Source organism: Aquarana catesbeiana, linkage group LG12, assembly GCF_042186555.1.
Source record: "Aquarana catesbeiana isolate 2022-GZ linkage group LG12, ASM4218655v1, whole genome shotgun sequence".
Taxonomy (NCBI): Eukaryota; Metazoa; Chordata; class Amphibia; order Anura; family Ranidae; genus Aquarana; species Aquarana catesbeiana.
The window spans coordinates 43,262,671-43,279,442 of record NC_133335.1 but is presented as its reverse complement, the minus strand read 5'-3'; the positions used below and the strand labels follow the sequence as shown (position 1 = coordinate 43,279,442).

General features: G+C 44.2%; 1 protein-coding gene across 1 annotated transcript in view; it reads right to left on the bottom strand.

Annotated features, from left to right (window-relative positions):
• Nucleotides 1-286: 286 nt before the first annotated feature.
• The window catches only part of NSF (N-ethylmaleimide sensitive factor, vesicle fusing ATPase), a 131,727-nt gene continuing 115,241 nt past the window's right edge, over nt 287-16,772 (bottom strand). The window contains exons 13-21 of the mRNA XM_073607653.1: nt 11,455-11,550; nt 11,175-11,331; nt 10,944-11,077; nt 4,823-4,889; nt 4,659-4,738; nt 4,434-4,568; nt 3,221-3,334; nt 2,991-3,046; nt 287-1,593 (exon numbers count right to left, since the gene is read on the bottom strand). Of these exons, the coding sequence (XP_073463754.1) occupies nt 1,563-1,593; nt 2,991-3,046; nt 3,221-3,334; nt 4,434-4,568; nt 4,659-4,738; nt 4,823-4,889; nt 10,944-11,077; nt 11,175-11,331; nt 11,455-11,550 (870 nt within the window). The 3' untranslated portion in view covers nt 287-1,562. The remainder of the gene's footprint in view (nt 1,594-2,990; nt 3,047-3,220; nt 3,335-4,433; nt 4,569-4,658; nt 4,739-4,822; nt 4,890-10,943; nt 11,078-11,174; nt 11,332-11,454; nt 11,551-16,772) is intronic.

Genomic DNA, 16,772 nt, shown 5'->3' with positions numbered 1-16,772 from the left:
AAGTGATTCTGTCAAGAGAAATGTATGGGTGCTGCCAATGTTGACTGTAATGGCTTTTATGCTTGTTGAGGCTTTGACCTAAAAGAAATTCAGGCACTCCTATATACATACTAAGTATTCAAGCCAGACACAGTCAATCAACTAGCATTTGGAAAAGACTATTAGTGGCTGTCCCGCTACTTACTTTCTCATGAAAGAGTCCCTTTGCCTTGCAACACTCAATACATAAAGCTCCCACTTTTGTACCATAAACATGACTTACATCATTACACTGCAGACAGGAAGATCCGATAAATAGTTTCTTTATTGCAATGATTGTTCAGCAGTAATAACCCACAGAATATTTATTTCATTTTAAATCCACAATAAAATATACACATACTGTGGGACGGAGGATAAAACATTTGTCTGTAAAGCAGAAGAGGGGGAAACAGCCACAGAGTCACATCACATGATACCAGAAGGAGGGGAGACACAGATGGGACAGGGAAGGTGGACTCGGCTATGACAAATTGGATCTGAGCAGTCTAAAAGGGGATAAAGCAACCCAGCACAGCATATTTACACCCACTTGAGCATATTCAGTCCATAGAGACATGCAACCCCCCCTCAACACCTTTAAGTATGTTTGATTCCTGACAATAATTGAAAGTGTATCCATCATCCTCATGTAGCAGGGCAGCCATACTGTTTACTAAGCCTGTCTTTAGACACCGGCTCCCATAACGGCTATTCCAAATCACAGCGTATACTGGCTGCCTATGTGATGATGGGCACACTAACACAAATTCTTTACCAAAGACAACATTATTGGCGAACACCATATGAGAAAGTAATACCCTTTATCTGTACAAACCGTTTTCAGAGCTGTACAGGTGACCACAGCCATATCCACAGCAGCAGGAACCACAGACAATGATATGCAATTGCTTTGGACATTTTTAAATAAATATTCACAACCAGTGCCACAGATCAACACACCATTCAAGTCTAGAAGTTGTACAATCTGGCCACTTGTTTAGCGATAAAATTGTGTGTGGATAACACGAGGTAATTAAAAATCAGGGTAATCCCACTGCAGTGACGTTTGGACAGGTAAATGAACACACATCCCAATATGGCTGCTGCAGCATGGTCTGTTCTGTGCCATATCAACGATCTGACTGCTACAAGATTAAAGTACAGAACTTCAATTTAACTATGAGAATGGTACAAAATGACTTTACCACCAAAGGCCACCTTGTCCATCTGTCCCACCATATTACACAAAAGAATACAGAGAACGTACCATGGAGAGCTCTGACAAGAGGCTGCTACAACATGGCCGCCTTGTGCATTCATATAACTTAGGAGCAGAATAGATGTACAAAGCTGAGGTGGTGTAACATTTTGACAAAGTGTTGTCAGATAACATGCATGTCCTGTGTGACACAGTACTAAGGGGACCTGTGGTGTGCTTCAAGGATCCAACCTTCCCAGGAACAGACGGTAAGGGGTGGAATGTTACTGGTTCTGAAGGAAACATCCTCTCGTGCCCGTGCCCACACCAATGAGATGTCCAGTTAAGCGTAGTCACGACGGGGTGGTGGTTCTCTGGAATAACCAAAAACAGTAGTGAGTAGAGAGGACTCTACAAATACCGCCACTGCTAAACCCATCACATGGGGTATGACTGTCAGCACTTCTGATCTGCAGATCAGGTTAGTGACTTTGTTAAACCCAGAGCCGGGTGTCATACTGATCCAATGGCTCTAATAATCTAAAGTCGCTAACCTGATCAACAGATCAAAAGTGCTGTCAATTGCATTACATTTGCTGTATAGCGAATTCTGGCCTGACTGAAGGCATTGAACATTTTTAGGAGTACAGCAATAGCAGACTCCAACATTTTCTCACTACACATTTCCTTTAAAGAGAATGTCACCTTAAGTGGCAACGTCTCTTTCTCCCCCCCCCCCCCCCGACTTTTACTGAACTTGTCAGTGCTCCCTGTCCACACCTTCCTCGATTTCAGCCAGTGACCACACCGTGCACATCTGTGTACTGGGAAGCATGTGACCTCCACCCCTGTGACAGTGCTCAGTGTCTAGCAGCCAATCACTAGACCTGGGTACTGTCACATGACTGAGGGAGTAGCGTTGGTGTTCCCCATGGTGGCTGATGCTGTTTAATTTAGTACCAGCTGAAATGAAGGAAGAAGAGAGTGGGGGGTGGGTGGCCCTCTGCAGAGACATTGTCACTTTTCCCTACATAGAGAATGGTGGCCGTGTCTGAAGAAAATAGAGAAGGCAAGGCACCACAACAATTTACCGATTCTCTTACCATCCATACAAATAAGATAAATCAAAATAAAGTGGGAAAAAAAAGTGAGCAGTTAGCTCAGGCTGCAGAGGAAGCTTGGTGTATTATGTCCTATGTACTCAGGTGCTGAGTGTCCCCATCTTAAACTGGGTAAAGGACAGTAAAATCCCGCCATGTTTCTGTAGATGCAGTCAGACCTCTGAAGGGGGCTGTGTAATGATTCCAGAATGGGACATTGCTGCATTCAGCTCCATGACCCTGGAACCAGCATGTTCTACACTCCCCTTTGAATTTGGAGAAATATGCATAGGAGGTTTGAGATTCTACAGCCGTTCTCTGGCAAGGGGCACTCAGTGGAACTAAGTGCACTATGGAGACAACAGTAAACATCTTCAGTGTTGTGGCACATAAGAGTATTTACAGCTTCATGCAGGGCTCTAAATAAAACCCCTGATTTTCCACTACTGTCTACTCAGCACCAACTGTGTGGATGTTAATAAAAAACAAATGTCTCAACGCTGTGACCATACTTATGTGAGAAAGTTGTGTATGCTGTGCTGTCTGCAGGTCAGCTTCCTCCTCCCCCGCACTGAGGGAAAGAGCACACACATTCTGACTCAGACTAAAGCGCAATTATAATTTCACAATGCCCTGTATTTCCATTCACATATCACATCTTGCATACTTACGAAGCTTCTTCTTTTAAGAGGGTAAGAAATTTGCTAACACGATACTCTGGGTCCATCTAAGAAGAACAGACATTATATATTAGAAATAATCTACATTTGCTCTAAAAACATTGGCCACTAGGTGGCAGTGTCTCATTAACTATACTGGACAATGGAAACTAACTGCTTTGATGGTACTATTGTGCTGCTTCCTACCTCCTGCACACCCCCCCCCCCCTGTGTATTCTCACCTGCAAGGACATCTCAATTAACATTAGCAGCTTCTTGATTCCAAGGTAAACTCGTTGTCCCTTCACATGTTGTGCAATGATGGAGCGTTCGTTGTCCTTGAAGCTACCCAGGAGCTGAAATGACCAAAGGTAACTGTAAAACACCAGCTAATGAAATGAAGAAAAAGTGAGTAGTATAAAGAAACATACAGAATTGTCCCACAGCATTTCTTTCTCTCCACTAGATGCCCTCAGTCTTTTAGGTTCAATATCAGTCAGCATTTTTTCATCCAACTTCCTCTAAACCCAGGCAGTCTAGTCTATCATCTTGTAATCTGGGCTCAGAGGATACCTGCACAGAACAGTGCTTACATGCCTTACTGCTGGTTCACACAGGGGTGGCACGACTTGCAGGTCGTCTCACCGAGGCGACTTGCAAAACGACTTCTGTATAGAAGTCAATGCAAGTCGCCTGAAGTTGTCCCAAAAATACTACAGGAACCTTTTTCTAAGTCGGAGCGACTTGCGTCGCTCCTAATAGAATGGTTCCGTAGTACAGAACGGGACGCGACTTGTCAGGCGGCTAAGTCGCCTGACAAGTCGCCCCGTGTGAACTGGGGCTGAGTATGGTCACCATTCTGTGCAGCTGTAAGGCCCAGGCGCGCACACCTGCATGATTCTAGATCTGATATCATATGGCTATAGAGGTCTAATATACAAACATGGAGGAAAGAGCATTTAATCCCTACATTAAACCTGCACTAGAAAGTGACAGCTCCAATGTGCCAGGTTATGTGCAAAACATGTGCATTGCTCTGCTATTCAAGCTGGATCAATATGTACCAAATAAAACAGCTCTATGCAAAAGGCAGTACCGATTATCATGGACAATAATGATTGAGTGATAAAGTCTGAGTGGTTACTGAGTGGCTGCCTTACAGTGCTGGGGTCCCGTCACCACAAAAATAATGCAGTGGTTCCCAACCTGTCAGGACATTCAAAATTCAGTGATAATGGTAGGCTAGGCAGCTGGGCCACACAGCATCATTGTGCAGGCTGGCCAGCTGCCAGCACCCTAACAACCAATGACACCATGAGGCCAGGCCTTGCCTACCACCATTACTGATTTATTTTATTTTTTTTTCATTCCACTAAATGTCCTGACAGGTTAGCAACCTTTGCCTTATACAAATCTGCCCAGCTGCGTTTTAGATATAGCAGACTCCATACTGACCTCCAGAGCTTCCATAAGCTGCTCTCCTGTTCTGATATTTGGAACTTGGACAGTTGTACTGAAAGCATCCAACATCTCCATCTCTTGAAGAACATCCTTGCGGCTGGTGGTGCCAATGATTAGTAGTTTACGACCCTGAAGGCAAGAAGATTATTTAACTTCAAGCCACAGCTGAGCTAACCAAAACAATATTACAAGGTAACCATTCCTAAAGTATACTCATACCTGAGGAGGGGCTTTCTTCAAGAGCACAAGCAGAGCCTGCAGCACCAGATTGGAGAAACGGGGACCAATCGGCACATAATCTACAATAAAGGAGCAGTGAATTATAATTCCAAAGTTTTCCCTGATGTAGCCATTATAAAAAAGAAAGACTTCAAAATGCTTACCTAGCAGCCTCTCTATATCATCTACAACAACGCAGCTCAGTTGAGACTTGTAAGCATCATCAAATATCTAGGAGGAAAATATCAAAACACAACAATGAATAGCATAGAGAATAGGTAAGTGAAGGAATAAGGATGATAGATATTAATGGGATATTAACCGCTTCCATACTGGGCCAATTCTGGCACTTCGCTCCTACATGTAAAAATCCTTTTTTTGCTAGAAAATTACTCAGAACCCCCAAACATTATATATGTTATTTTTTAGCAGAGACCAAAGAGAACACAATGGGGATCGTTGCAACTTTTTAGTTCACACGGTATTTGCACGGGAATTTTTCAAACACGTTTTGTTTGGGGGGAAAAAACAGTTTCATGAATAAAAAACAAACAGTTAGCCCAATTTTTTTGTATAATGTGAAAGATGTTATGCCGAGTGAATAGATACCTAGCATGTCACGCTTTAAAATTGCGCACACTCGTGAAATGGCGCCAAACTGTGGTACTTCAAAATCTCCATAGGTGACGCATTACATTTTTTTACAGGTTACCAGTTCCAAGTTACAGAGGTGGTCTTGGGCTAGAATTGTTACTCCTACTCCAATGCACGCGGAGATACCTCACATGTGATTTGAACGTCGTTTACATATGTGGGCGCAACTTGCGTATGCCTTCGCTTCTGTGCGCGAGTAAACATCCCTTGTAATAGGCATAGTGCATGGCAAGTCCTCTTTATGGAGAGATGTGGGGTCTACAAGACCCCACATCTCTCCTCCAGACTGGAAAAACCGAGATAAAAAAAAAAAAAAAGAACTGTCTCGGCCTTTCCAGCCGCCGGCCCAGACGGGACATCATAACGTCACGTCCGTGCCTCCGAGGGTCATAGAGATGACTGGGGACCATCTGGTCAGCAGAAATCCCTATGATCAACGTCTGGCAGCGACTGATTGGTTCTCCGGCTCGCCGATCGCACGGGCGAGCCCGGAGAAGCACCAGAAGGTGGGGGGGGGGGGGGGATGTCCCCTCCTGCTTCCTGTAAGAAAGAACAATCAAGCGGCTGTGAACTGTCACTATAATTGTTCTTAAGGTGCACAGAATCACTGGCCGAAAACGGTGATATCTGAATGATGCCTGGAGCTGCAGGCATCATTCAGATATCCCCACTTAAAGTCAATGACATCCTTGGGCTGGAAGTGGTTAAAAGGCATTTTTTTTAGGTTTAAAACATAACAAACATGTCATACTTACCTGCTCTGTCCAATGGGTTTGCACTGTGCAGCCTCAATCCTCCTCTACTCAGGTCCCCCCCAGCGCTCCTCGCCACCTCTCTGAGTGCCATAGATTCTTCATGAATCCATGCCGATTACTGCTAATGATACCGTTTTCATTACTAAAATCTTGTATATAGTCCCTTATCATCCCCTCCAAGAGTTTACATACTATTGATGTTAGGCTAACTGGTCTGTAATTCCCAGGGATATATTTTGGCACTTTTTAAAATATTGGTGCTACATTGTCTTTTCTTTAATCAGCTGGTACCATTCCAGTAAGTAAAAATGAGAAACAATGGTCTGGCAATTACTTGACTGAGTTCCCTAAGGACCCTTGTTGCAAGCCATCTGGTCCCGGTGACTTAAGCACTTGCCGACCGGGCCACAGTCGAAAGATGGCTACAGCGCGGTTGGCTTATTCTGGGTGGACGTCCGTGGGATGTCCTTCCAGAATGTTGCTCCCGCGCGCCCCCTGGGGCTCGCACCCGGGAACATTCATGACCGCCGGGTCCAGAGGATCCGGCGCATCAAGGATCATGGTAAATAGCTGCTGATCGCAGCCGTTTACCACGTGATCGTTCCGTCAAACGACGGAGTGATCACTTGTAAACAAACCGGCGTCACGTCATGACGCCGGTTCCTCCCTCCCCTCTCTGTTCCGATCGGTACAGTGCGAGGGGAGAGGGGGAGAGATTGCAGCAGCGATGTGGGCTGGATGTTTAGTGCCCACAGCGCTGCTCAGTGCCAATAATCTGCAATACTCTGCAACACTGTGCAAAACTCGGCCAATACTCAGCAATAAATTTTAACAGAAACAAAGAATTTTTTTTTTTATCGAATTTTCAGTCTTTTTTGATTTATAGCGCAAAAAATAAAAAACCCAGCGGTGATTAAATACCACCAAAAGAAAGCTCTATTTGTGTGAAAAAAAGGACAAAAAATTCATATGGATACAGTGTTGCATGTCTGAGTAATTGTCATTCAAAGTGTGAGAGCACCGAAAGCTGAAAATTGGTCTGGTTAGGAAGGGGGTTTAAGTGCCCAGTGGTCAAGTGGTTAATAATGTTAAGTTTTCCAAGTCTATTTTAAATTCTGTCCTCTGTTGGCCATGAGGGTGCTTCCTGTGATGTGTCAGGAGGATAAACATTGCAGTTTTGGTTACTGAAGCCCCCCGATTCCCTTGTGAAGACTGAGGAGAAGAATAAATTCAATACCTTCGCAAACTCCCCATCCTTTGTAACCAGATGTCCTTCCTCATTCTTTATGGGGCCAATATGGTCTGTCCTCCCTCTTTTACTGTTTATATACTTAAAAAATTTCTTGGGATTTTTTTGCTCTCCTCCGCTATGTGTCTTTCGTGTTTTATCTAATTGCACATTTTACATTTCTTATTGCATTCTTTGTAAAGTCTGAATGCTGATGATGATCCCTCAGCCTTGTACTTTTTGAAGGCCTTCTCCTTTGCTTTTATATGCATTTTTACATTGGGAGTTAAGCCACCCAGGACTTTTATTAGCGCTTTTAACAACTTCAATACAGGGCACTTAGACACCTTCCTGCCCAGACCAATTTTCAGCTTTCAGCGCTGTCGCAGTTTGAATGACAATTGCGCGGTCATGCTACACTGTACCCAAACTAAATTTTTATCATTTTGTTCCCACAAATAGAGCTTTCTTTTGGTGGTATTTGATCACCTCTGCGTTTTTTATTTTTTGCTAAACAAATAAAAAAAGACCGAAAATTTTGAAAAAAATAAAAGTTTTGCTTTTGTTTCTGTTAAAAAAAATTGTAAATAAGTAAGTTTTCTCTTTCACTGATGGGCACTGATAAGGCGGCACTGACAGGCACTGATACGGCGGCACCGATTAGGTGGCACCAATGAGCGGGCACTGACGATGGGCACTGATATGCGGCACTGATGGGTGGCACTCATATGCAGCACTGATGGGCATTGATAGGGGACACTGATGGGCAATGAAAGGCGGCACTGCTGGGCACTGATAGGGTGGCGCTGATAGGCGGCACTGCTGGGCACTGATATGTGGCACTGATAGGCGGCACTGATGGGCATCCCTGGTGGCACTGGCAGTGGTATGCATTGAAGTGGGCACTGATTGGCAGCTGCCTGGGCACACAGTGGCATTTCCCTGGGGGTCTAGGGGCATACCTGGTGGTCCAGTGTGGATCACTTCCCTGGTGGTCCTGGGTAGGATCCGAGGGGGGGCTGTGCTGATAAACAATCAGCACAGACCCCCCCCTGTCAGGAGAGCAGCCGTTCGGCTCTCCTCTACTCGCTTCTGTCAGGAAAAGCCGATCACCGGCTCTTTCTATTTACATCGTGATCAGCCGTGTTTGGACACGGCTGATCACGTGGTAAAGAGTCTCCGTCGGAGACTCTTTACCTAGATCGGTGTTGCAGGGTGTCAGACTGACACCCCGCAACAACTATCGCTGCGATACGTGCCCCCGGGGGCGCGCAGCGGCTCGATATTCCTGATCACGTCATATGACGTCCGGTCAGGAATATCAAACCACTTTGCCGCCGTCATTTGGTAATAGGGCGGGCGGCAAGTGGTTACATTTATTTCCCAATGGGATGCACTGGCTAATGCCCTTGTTGCAAACCCATCTTTCCTCCGTGTTCTTTGTGCCTAAGAATTTATCCCAATTAATATCTTCTAGCAAGGTTCATAGTTGCTCATTTGAAATTCAATGTCTTTGTATTCCCCTTATGTTTCCTATTTGTGTGATTTATACTGAAGTTAATTGACCTGTGAACACGGTTTCCTAAATTGCCCCTTATTTCCACATCCGTGATCAGGTCTGTATTGTTGGTAATCAGTAGGTCTAGTAACGCTTTGTTTCTAGTTGGTGCATCTACCATCTGACCCATGAAATTATCCTGCAAGACATTTAGGAACTGGCGAGCCTTTGACAAATGCGCGGTTCCTTCCGCCCAGTCTATGTCTGGATAGTTAAAAACTCCCATTATAATGACACTTCCCATCCTTGCTGCTAATCCAAATTGTGATAGGAGGTCCGCCCCCCTCTCAGGTTAGGGGACCTATAGCATACTCCCAGTATTATTTTCCCCTTAGTTTCATCCCTTTGGAGCTCTACCCATAAGGATTCTACCTCCTCCCTAGCTCCCTCAGTGATGTCATCTCTCACATTCACTTTTACGTTATTCTTGATATACAGACATACTGTTGCAGAGTACATTAGTGGTGGCTTAGTGAACTGTTAATGGTCTGAGATGGTGAATAAACACCAGTTATTTTTATGATATTTAAAGTGGTTCTAAAAAGGTAAAACTTTTTTTTACCTGCCGCTGTGAGCAGGACTGAGCCCCGCTGTGTGTCAACGGACACATAGCACAGCTAGGGATTTAGCCTGCCCGTCTTCCGCCATAGCAAGCACTTAATGGGGGCAGACACAGGAGAGGGGGAGACAAGATCGCCAGTGGGGGACCCCAGAAGAAAAGGCTCAAGGCTGCTCTGTGCAGTACCCTTTGCTCAGAGCAGCTTCCTGACCGCCCCATGCACATATACTACGACAGGGTGGCCCTTCAGCACGATATCACATACCTGTATGTCTTTTTGGTTTCTTGGTCTGGGGCGTGCATGCACGACACCAGCAACCGGCTCCCTCTGTGACTGGACACAGCAGGAGCAAACCAGCAGCCCTGATGTTCTCTGGCACCTGGCGATTGTTCCTAAGAGAGGCAGAACAGCGGTCTGCCTATGAAAACAAGGCAGACTGCCGTTCTGTCAGTGGGGAAGATGGAGATCCTGTGTTTCTGCTAAGCAGGAACACAAATCTCTGTCTTCCCCAGTCAAAGCACCCCCTACACAGTTAGCAAGGACTCCCTGGGAACACATTTAACCCTTTGATCGCCCCTGATGTTAACCCCGTCCCTGCCAGCATCATTAGTACAGTGACATTTTTTTTTTAGCACTGATCACTGTATTGGTGTCACTGGCCCCCAAAAAGTGTCACTTAGTGTCAGATTTGTCTGCCGCAATGTCGCAGTCCCACTAAAAAAAGAAAAGAAAAAAATGCTGATCGCCGCCATTACTAGTAAAAAATAAAATGAAAATCCATAAATCTTTCCCATAGTTTGTAGATGCTATAGCTTTTGCGCAAACCAATCAATATAGGCTTATTGGGATTTTTTTTACCAAAAATATGTAGCAGAATACATATTGGCCTAAATTGATGAAGAAATTAGATTTTTTTAAAAAAAATATTTGGTATGTTTTATAGCAGAAATTTTCAAACTTGTTGGTTTTATTTGTTTATAGTGCAAAAAATTAAATTGGCAGAGGTGATCAAATGCCACCAAAAGAAAGTTCTATTTGTTGGAAAAAATGGACATCAAGTTTATTTGGGTACAACGTCGCACGACCGCACAATTGTTGGCTAAAGCAACGCAGTGACATATCGCAAAAAATGGCCTGGTCGTGAAGGGAGGTAAACCTTAGGGAGCTGAAGTAGTTAATTTAAAAAAAAAAAATGCCTTTACAAACACTTTAAAATGTATTTGTACTTCAATGTTCCCCTTGAAGTGTAAGTATAATTTCACTGATGCTCATTCAAATAAGTTGCAGCAACAATTGAGGGACCCCAAAATGTAACTTGCTGGACTTGATTATATAGCTGTGAGATAGAAAAGGGAAAACAACAGCCAGGTAAAAGGAACACAGACACATTCCCAGGGAAACCAGATTCCCACTACATTTTCCTAATGCGGGCTAGCAAATAAAAAGGAACTGATTGACTACTAAGGGCAATGCATTTTTCCCCTTTTTCACTGGTTATTACTCATGAGCCAGATAGAAGAGGCTGCATACCTTTTTAATAGCTTGGCACTTAGCGGTCTCGGAGAAGCCAATCATCTTCTCTGGTGAGCAGATCTTGATAAATGGGAAATTGGACTCCTCAGAGATCTTGGCAGCCAGTGCTGTCTTGCCGCTGTGTGGCGGACCTGTCAAGGGACAAACAGGAGTCAGCAGTATAACATTGATTGACATTTCCATACGGGATCATAAACCGCACCGCCAAACAGATTTCAATATACCTACCTTCAAGAAGAACACTAACAAGGGGTGTTCGGTCACTGTTCTTCGTCTGCTGGACAAGCAGTTCCCCGTCCTCCAAGACACGGGTCACCGGGTCTCCCCACTTAATGATGCCATTCATAATGTAGCTTGCATAGTCTTCTTGGTTAGTTCCAAAGGCCTAAAGTGTGTCAGATGACATATAATAAGAGCAGTTTGGCACATCAAGCCAAGAAGGATTAAATTATCTTTAAGGCAATCATAGTGGAGGCCCAGTATCTGCGGTAAAAAGAAAACTACTTACAGGCTTTATATCATTCTCCAGAGATGTTAAGAAGTCTACCCTTGTTACTTGCAGGCGTTCTGCCTTCTCCATGTCAACCTCAACTTTGGTGGTGGCCTAAGAAGAGAGGGGACATCTTTAATGAAGTTGGTATCCAAAAGGTACAAACCGGCTACCTGAGGTGCTTTTCATCACATAAAACCACCTGAAGGATAAAGTTAATGGGTATTTGTGGTTTCCTTCTGACATCAGCCTGTGAAGAACTTCTGACAGAGATGGAATGTGTTGTTGGAATCTAAACAGGTTCTCATTAAGCAAAGCACAATTAAACTGACCTCATCATTTTAAATGCTGGTGTACATTAACACTTAGTTATATTCGTAGTAATGTAATTCAAAAGTAAATATATAATAGATTAAAAGCATGCATCAAAAGCAAGAAGGTAAACAAAAACATACTGTGCTAACAGATGCAACTTTGGTGAAGGACTTACATGTCTAAAGAAATGCTAGGAGTGCAACACTTCATATTTGCAACACTAGAACTGTGTGACTACAACAGATAAGGCAAAAACTGCCACCTAACACTTATTTTGAATGGTTTCAACAAGTGAACTGGAATGGCCTACTTTGATTCCGACAAAACAGGAGCAGGTTAGAATCTACAATCCATGCAATCCTTGCAATGTGCTGCATATAACTGACCTATGTTCCCATACTGTAGATGAGAGACTAGAACATGCCATGGGTAATATCTGGAACAGAGGAGACGCATACAGACCCCTTTTGCCAGCTATTAAAGGTCAAACGAGTGTTTACACATTCCGGATGGTGGTTTGATATTGTCAGGTGTTGAAATATTAGGAGGATTAGGAGTTTGCAGAAGACTGGGGCAGTTATCACCAAAACCTTTCAATTCTGAAAGCCCTTTCTAAATGGTAGCATTCAATTCAACCTTACTTTTATAATCACACAAATGTGTGATATGTAAAAAAAAAAAAGTGAAGGAAAAAAGTATTTGATCCCCTGTTGTTTTTGTACGATTGCCCACTGACAAAGAAATGATCAGTCTATAATTTTAGTGGTTGGATTATTTTAACAGTGAGACAGAACAAAAATATCCAAAAAAAATAAGTTATAAATGAGTGAAATAATTATTTAACCCCTTCTCAAAACATGACTTAGTACTTGGTGGTAAAACCCTTGTTGGCAATCAGAGGTCAGACGTTTCTTGTAGTTGGCCACCAGGTTTGCACACATCTCAGGAGGGATTTTGTCCCACTCCTCTTTGCAGATCCTCTCCAAGTCATTAAGGTTTCGTAACTCAAACCTTCAGCTCCCTCTACAGATTTTCTATGGGATTAAGGTCTGGAGACTGGCTAGGCCACTCCAGAACGTTAATGTGCTTCTTCTTGTTGCCTTGGCCGTGTGTTTTGGGTCATTGTCATGCTGGAATCCACGACCCATTTTTAATACCCTGGCTGAGGGAAGGAGGTTCTCACCCAGGATTTGACAATACATGGCCCCGTCCCTTTAATGCGGTTAGGTTGTCCTATCCTTTTAGCAGAAAAACACCCCCAAAGCATAATGTTTCTACCTCCATGTTTGGCGGTGGAGATGGTGTTCTTAGGGTCATATGCAGAATTTCTCTTCCTCCAGACACAGCGAGTTGAGTTGATGTCAAAGAGCTTGATTTTGGTCTCATCTGACCACAACACTTTCACCCAGTTCTCCTCTGAATCATTCAGATGTTCATTAGCAAACTTCAGATGGCCCTGTACATGTGCTTTCTTGAGCAGGGGGACCTTGCGGGTGCTGCAGGATTTCAGTTCTTCATGGAATAGTATGTTACCAATTGTCTTCTTGGCGAGTATGGTCCCAGTTGCCTTGAGATCATTGACAAGATTCTCCAATGTAGTTCTGGGCTGATTCCTCACCGTTCTCATAATAATTGAAACTCCACGAGGTGAGACCTTGCATGGAGTCCCATACCGAGGGAGATTGACAGTTATTTTGTGTTTCTTCCAGTTGTCAATAAATCGCACCAACTGTTGTCACCCTCTCACCAAGCTGATTGGCGATGGTCTTGTAGCCGATTCCAGCCTTGTGTAGGTCTACAATCTTTTCCCTGACATCCTTGGACAGCTCTTTGGTCTTGGCCATGGTGGAGAGATTGAAATTCGATTGATTACTTCTGTGGGCAAGTGTCTTTTATACAGGTAACAAGCTGCGATTAGTAGCACTCCCTTTGGCTCCTGCAGACTTTTTCTACAGCTCACTGCCCATACATCTGTATGGTGTTTCCTTTTAGAGAACAGCAGGAAGTACCAGTGGAGTACAAGTGTATCAATTACCACACTAATAATAAATTGAGAACAAGTCCATCTGCAACCACGGCAGATGGACTGTGAAAGAACAATGAAGCTGTGTGGGTGGAGCCCTCCGAACAGCCGGACCAATTTTAAATGCGACAGCGGCTGCAGGGAAGAAGAACCTCCACGCTGCGCGCTGTCACATGAAAGGGGCTCTGGAACACGTAACACGTTTCTAAAGCGGAACCCAGCTAAAACTTTGCATGATTTATTAAATCTCCCCCACAACTTTGCACTGGGGGGAGATTTGCTAAAACCGGAAAAAGCAAAATCTGGTGCAGCTCTGCATAGAAACCAATCAGCTTCCAGGTGTTTGTGTGAAAGCTTAATTGAACAAGCTGAAGTTAGAAGCGGATTGGCTAACATGTACAGCTGCACCAGATTCTGAGTGCTCCAGTTTTTTTTTTACGTTGAAACAATTTCTTTTATTGAACAAAAAGAAAATACACATATATAAGACATTTGTGACAAATGTCCAGTATGTTATACAGTATCACGCAAAGACATCCCTTGATGTTACAGACCTAAACATGAGACACTTTTTGCCACTTTAAGTTATGTCAGGTTATACAACGGTCAAGGTGTATTATGGTTTTATGGGCTCTTGTCCCAGTTTCACCACATGAAGCTAGTGGAGACACTGGAGGTCCGGAGGTTCATGGTATATTGGCTCCCTGATGAACGCAGGTTTCAGGGGTCTGTAGCCACCTACCCCAGATCTTCTTGTACTTAGAGGGGCATCCTCTATGGGAGTATATGAGTTTCTTATAGGGCAGATTATTATTAACTTCTACTATCCAGTTAGTGAGCTCCGGCAGGCTGGGCCTCATCCATAGCCTGGCTATGACTTTTCTTGCAGAAAAGTGAGTTTCATTTAAAAAATGTTTTAGTGAATTTATCCATATCTGGTTCTAGGAAAACGCCCAGAAGGCATGGCTTGGGGTGTAGTGTAGGGGGGAACCCATGGTGTCATGTAGGAACTGCACTACTTGTGTCCAGAATTCCTGAATCTTTGGGCAATGCCACAGTAGGTGATAGAATGTGCCCGTGTCTTGATTGCACATCAGGCAATTAGTGGATTGACCTTGTTTATATCGAGAAATTCTTAGTGGTGTAAGATATGATCGGTGCAGTATAAAGATCTGAGTCAAGTGATCAGAGAGTTTGGGTGAAACTAGTTTGCAGGTATCTAAGGCTTCACTCCACTCCTCATCCTCTGTGGGTCCCACCTCCCCTTCCCATCTATTCTTCAATGCATAGGCTGATGTGGATGCCTGGGGAAGCGACAACATATTATAAAAGTGAGAGATCATATTTTGGGCAATAGTACCATTTTCACAAGATTTATTCGGCCATCACTCCCAGTGGGAGTCAGGTCCAGATTTGAGTTTTCTGCTTAAGCATTTCAAAGAGTGGTATTATATTAAGTAAGACGTAGTTAGCCGGGTCTTGAGTGGTCCGTGTTCCTAAGTATTTGATGCGGTCTACCCTCTGCGAGGGGAAAGTAAGCTGTCTTTTGGCGATGGGAAGCTGTCTAAAGGGAGTATCTGGGATTTATCCCAGTTAAAGCGGGGGTCCACCTAAACCACCAAAAAAAATAAATAAATAAAAGCCAGCAGCTACAAATACTGCAGCTGCTGACTTTTAATAAATGGCTACTTACCTGTCCCAGGGTCCAGCAATGTCGGCAGGCGACGCCGAGAACCCGCTCGGTTCTCGGCAGCTGCCGCCGCCATCCTAGGTGAGGGAATCAGGAAGTGAAGTGTTGCGGCTTCACTTCCCGGTTCCCTAATGCGCATGCGCGAGTCGGGCTGCGCATCGTAACTGGTCCCTGCTATCTCCTGGGAGCTGTGTGTTTCCCAGGAGACAGCGCGGAGGGACAGGAAGAGGCATAGACTCCCATGGGAGTCTATGCCGGAAGTAGGTGCAAATACTTGTCTTAGACAGGTATCTGCACCCCCCTCCCCCCTGAAAGGTGCCAAATGTGACACCGGAGGGGGGGAGGGTTCAGAAAAGCGGAAGTTCCATTTTTGTGTGGAACTCCGCTTTAAGCCGGAGAAGGTACTTAAGCATTCTATCAAGGCCAGGGCTGTTGGCAGGGTATTATCTGAGTTATCTAGGTAGAGCAGGGTGTCATCTGCATAGATCTTTTAATTTTTGTACAAATTACTAGCCATCATGCTTTCACTGACCCTTACAATATCCCCCATCCAATCAATTTGTTTATGGTCAACGAGTTTTCCCTGTGTGTTTGGGTGTGCGCTTATAAAGTTTGTGTTTTTCTGTTATTTGCTGTATTGTAATGCCGATCTCATAAGAGTATTCCTAATGTTTTTAATACTTCTATTAACTTTTTTATTTATATGCTTAATTAGTTAGGCAGTCACATATCCACATTTGCCCAACTTTCTCCATAAAAATGTGTGTGTATATGAATATATCTGTGGGACTCTAGGACCCAGTAGCGATGTCTCCTGTGCTTATAAGCCCTTATCCAACATGACCCCCGTTAGGCCTGAAGAAGGAGCGCATGCTCTGCAAACGCGTCGCCCATTGGTTCTCCTCTACCTGGAAGCGACGGCATCCCTCAGCTCCCTCTGTGTGTGTTCCAGACCCAGGAAGTGTCAGCGATGACCGGCGCAGCCTGCTCTGAGCCCCCAGCAAGCATCCCCATGGATGCACCGACTTCACGGACGACTGGCAAATTGTGCCTAAATGCCTCTTACCACTTTACTTTTGTGAGCACCCATTTCCATTTGTGAAATTAAACATGCTGTCATACTGCACTCAGAGTGGCGCCTGTGTTTTATTCTCAGCTGTTCCAGACGATCCTTCTCATCTTCCACTGGGCTGCCTTCAAGTTGCTTTTATTTGGACTTTATGGACTTGTATACGAGTCAGTTTTTAAAAAAATTCATCTCAAATATTCCCTTCCCCTATTAGCAATTAGGTTGGTGGTTTCGCATTG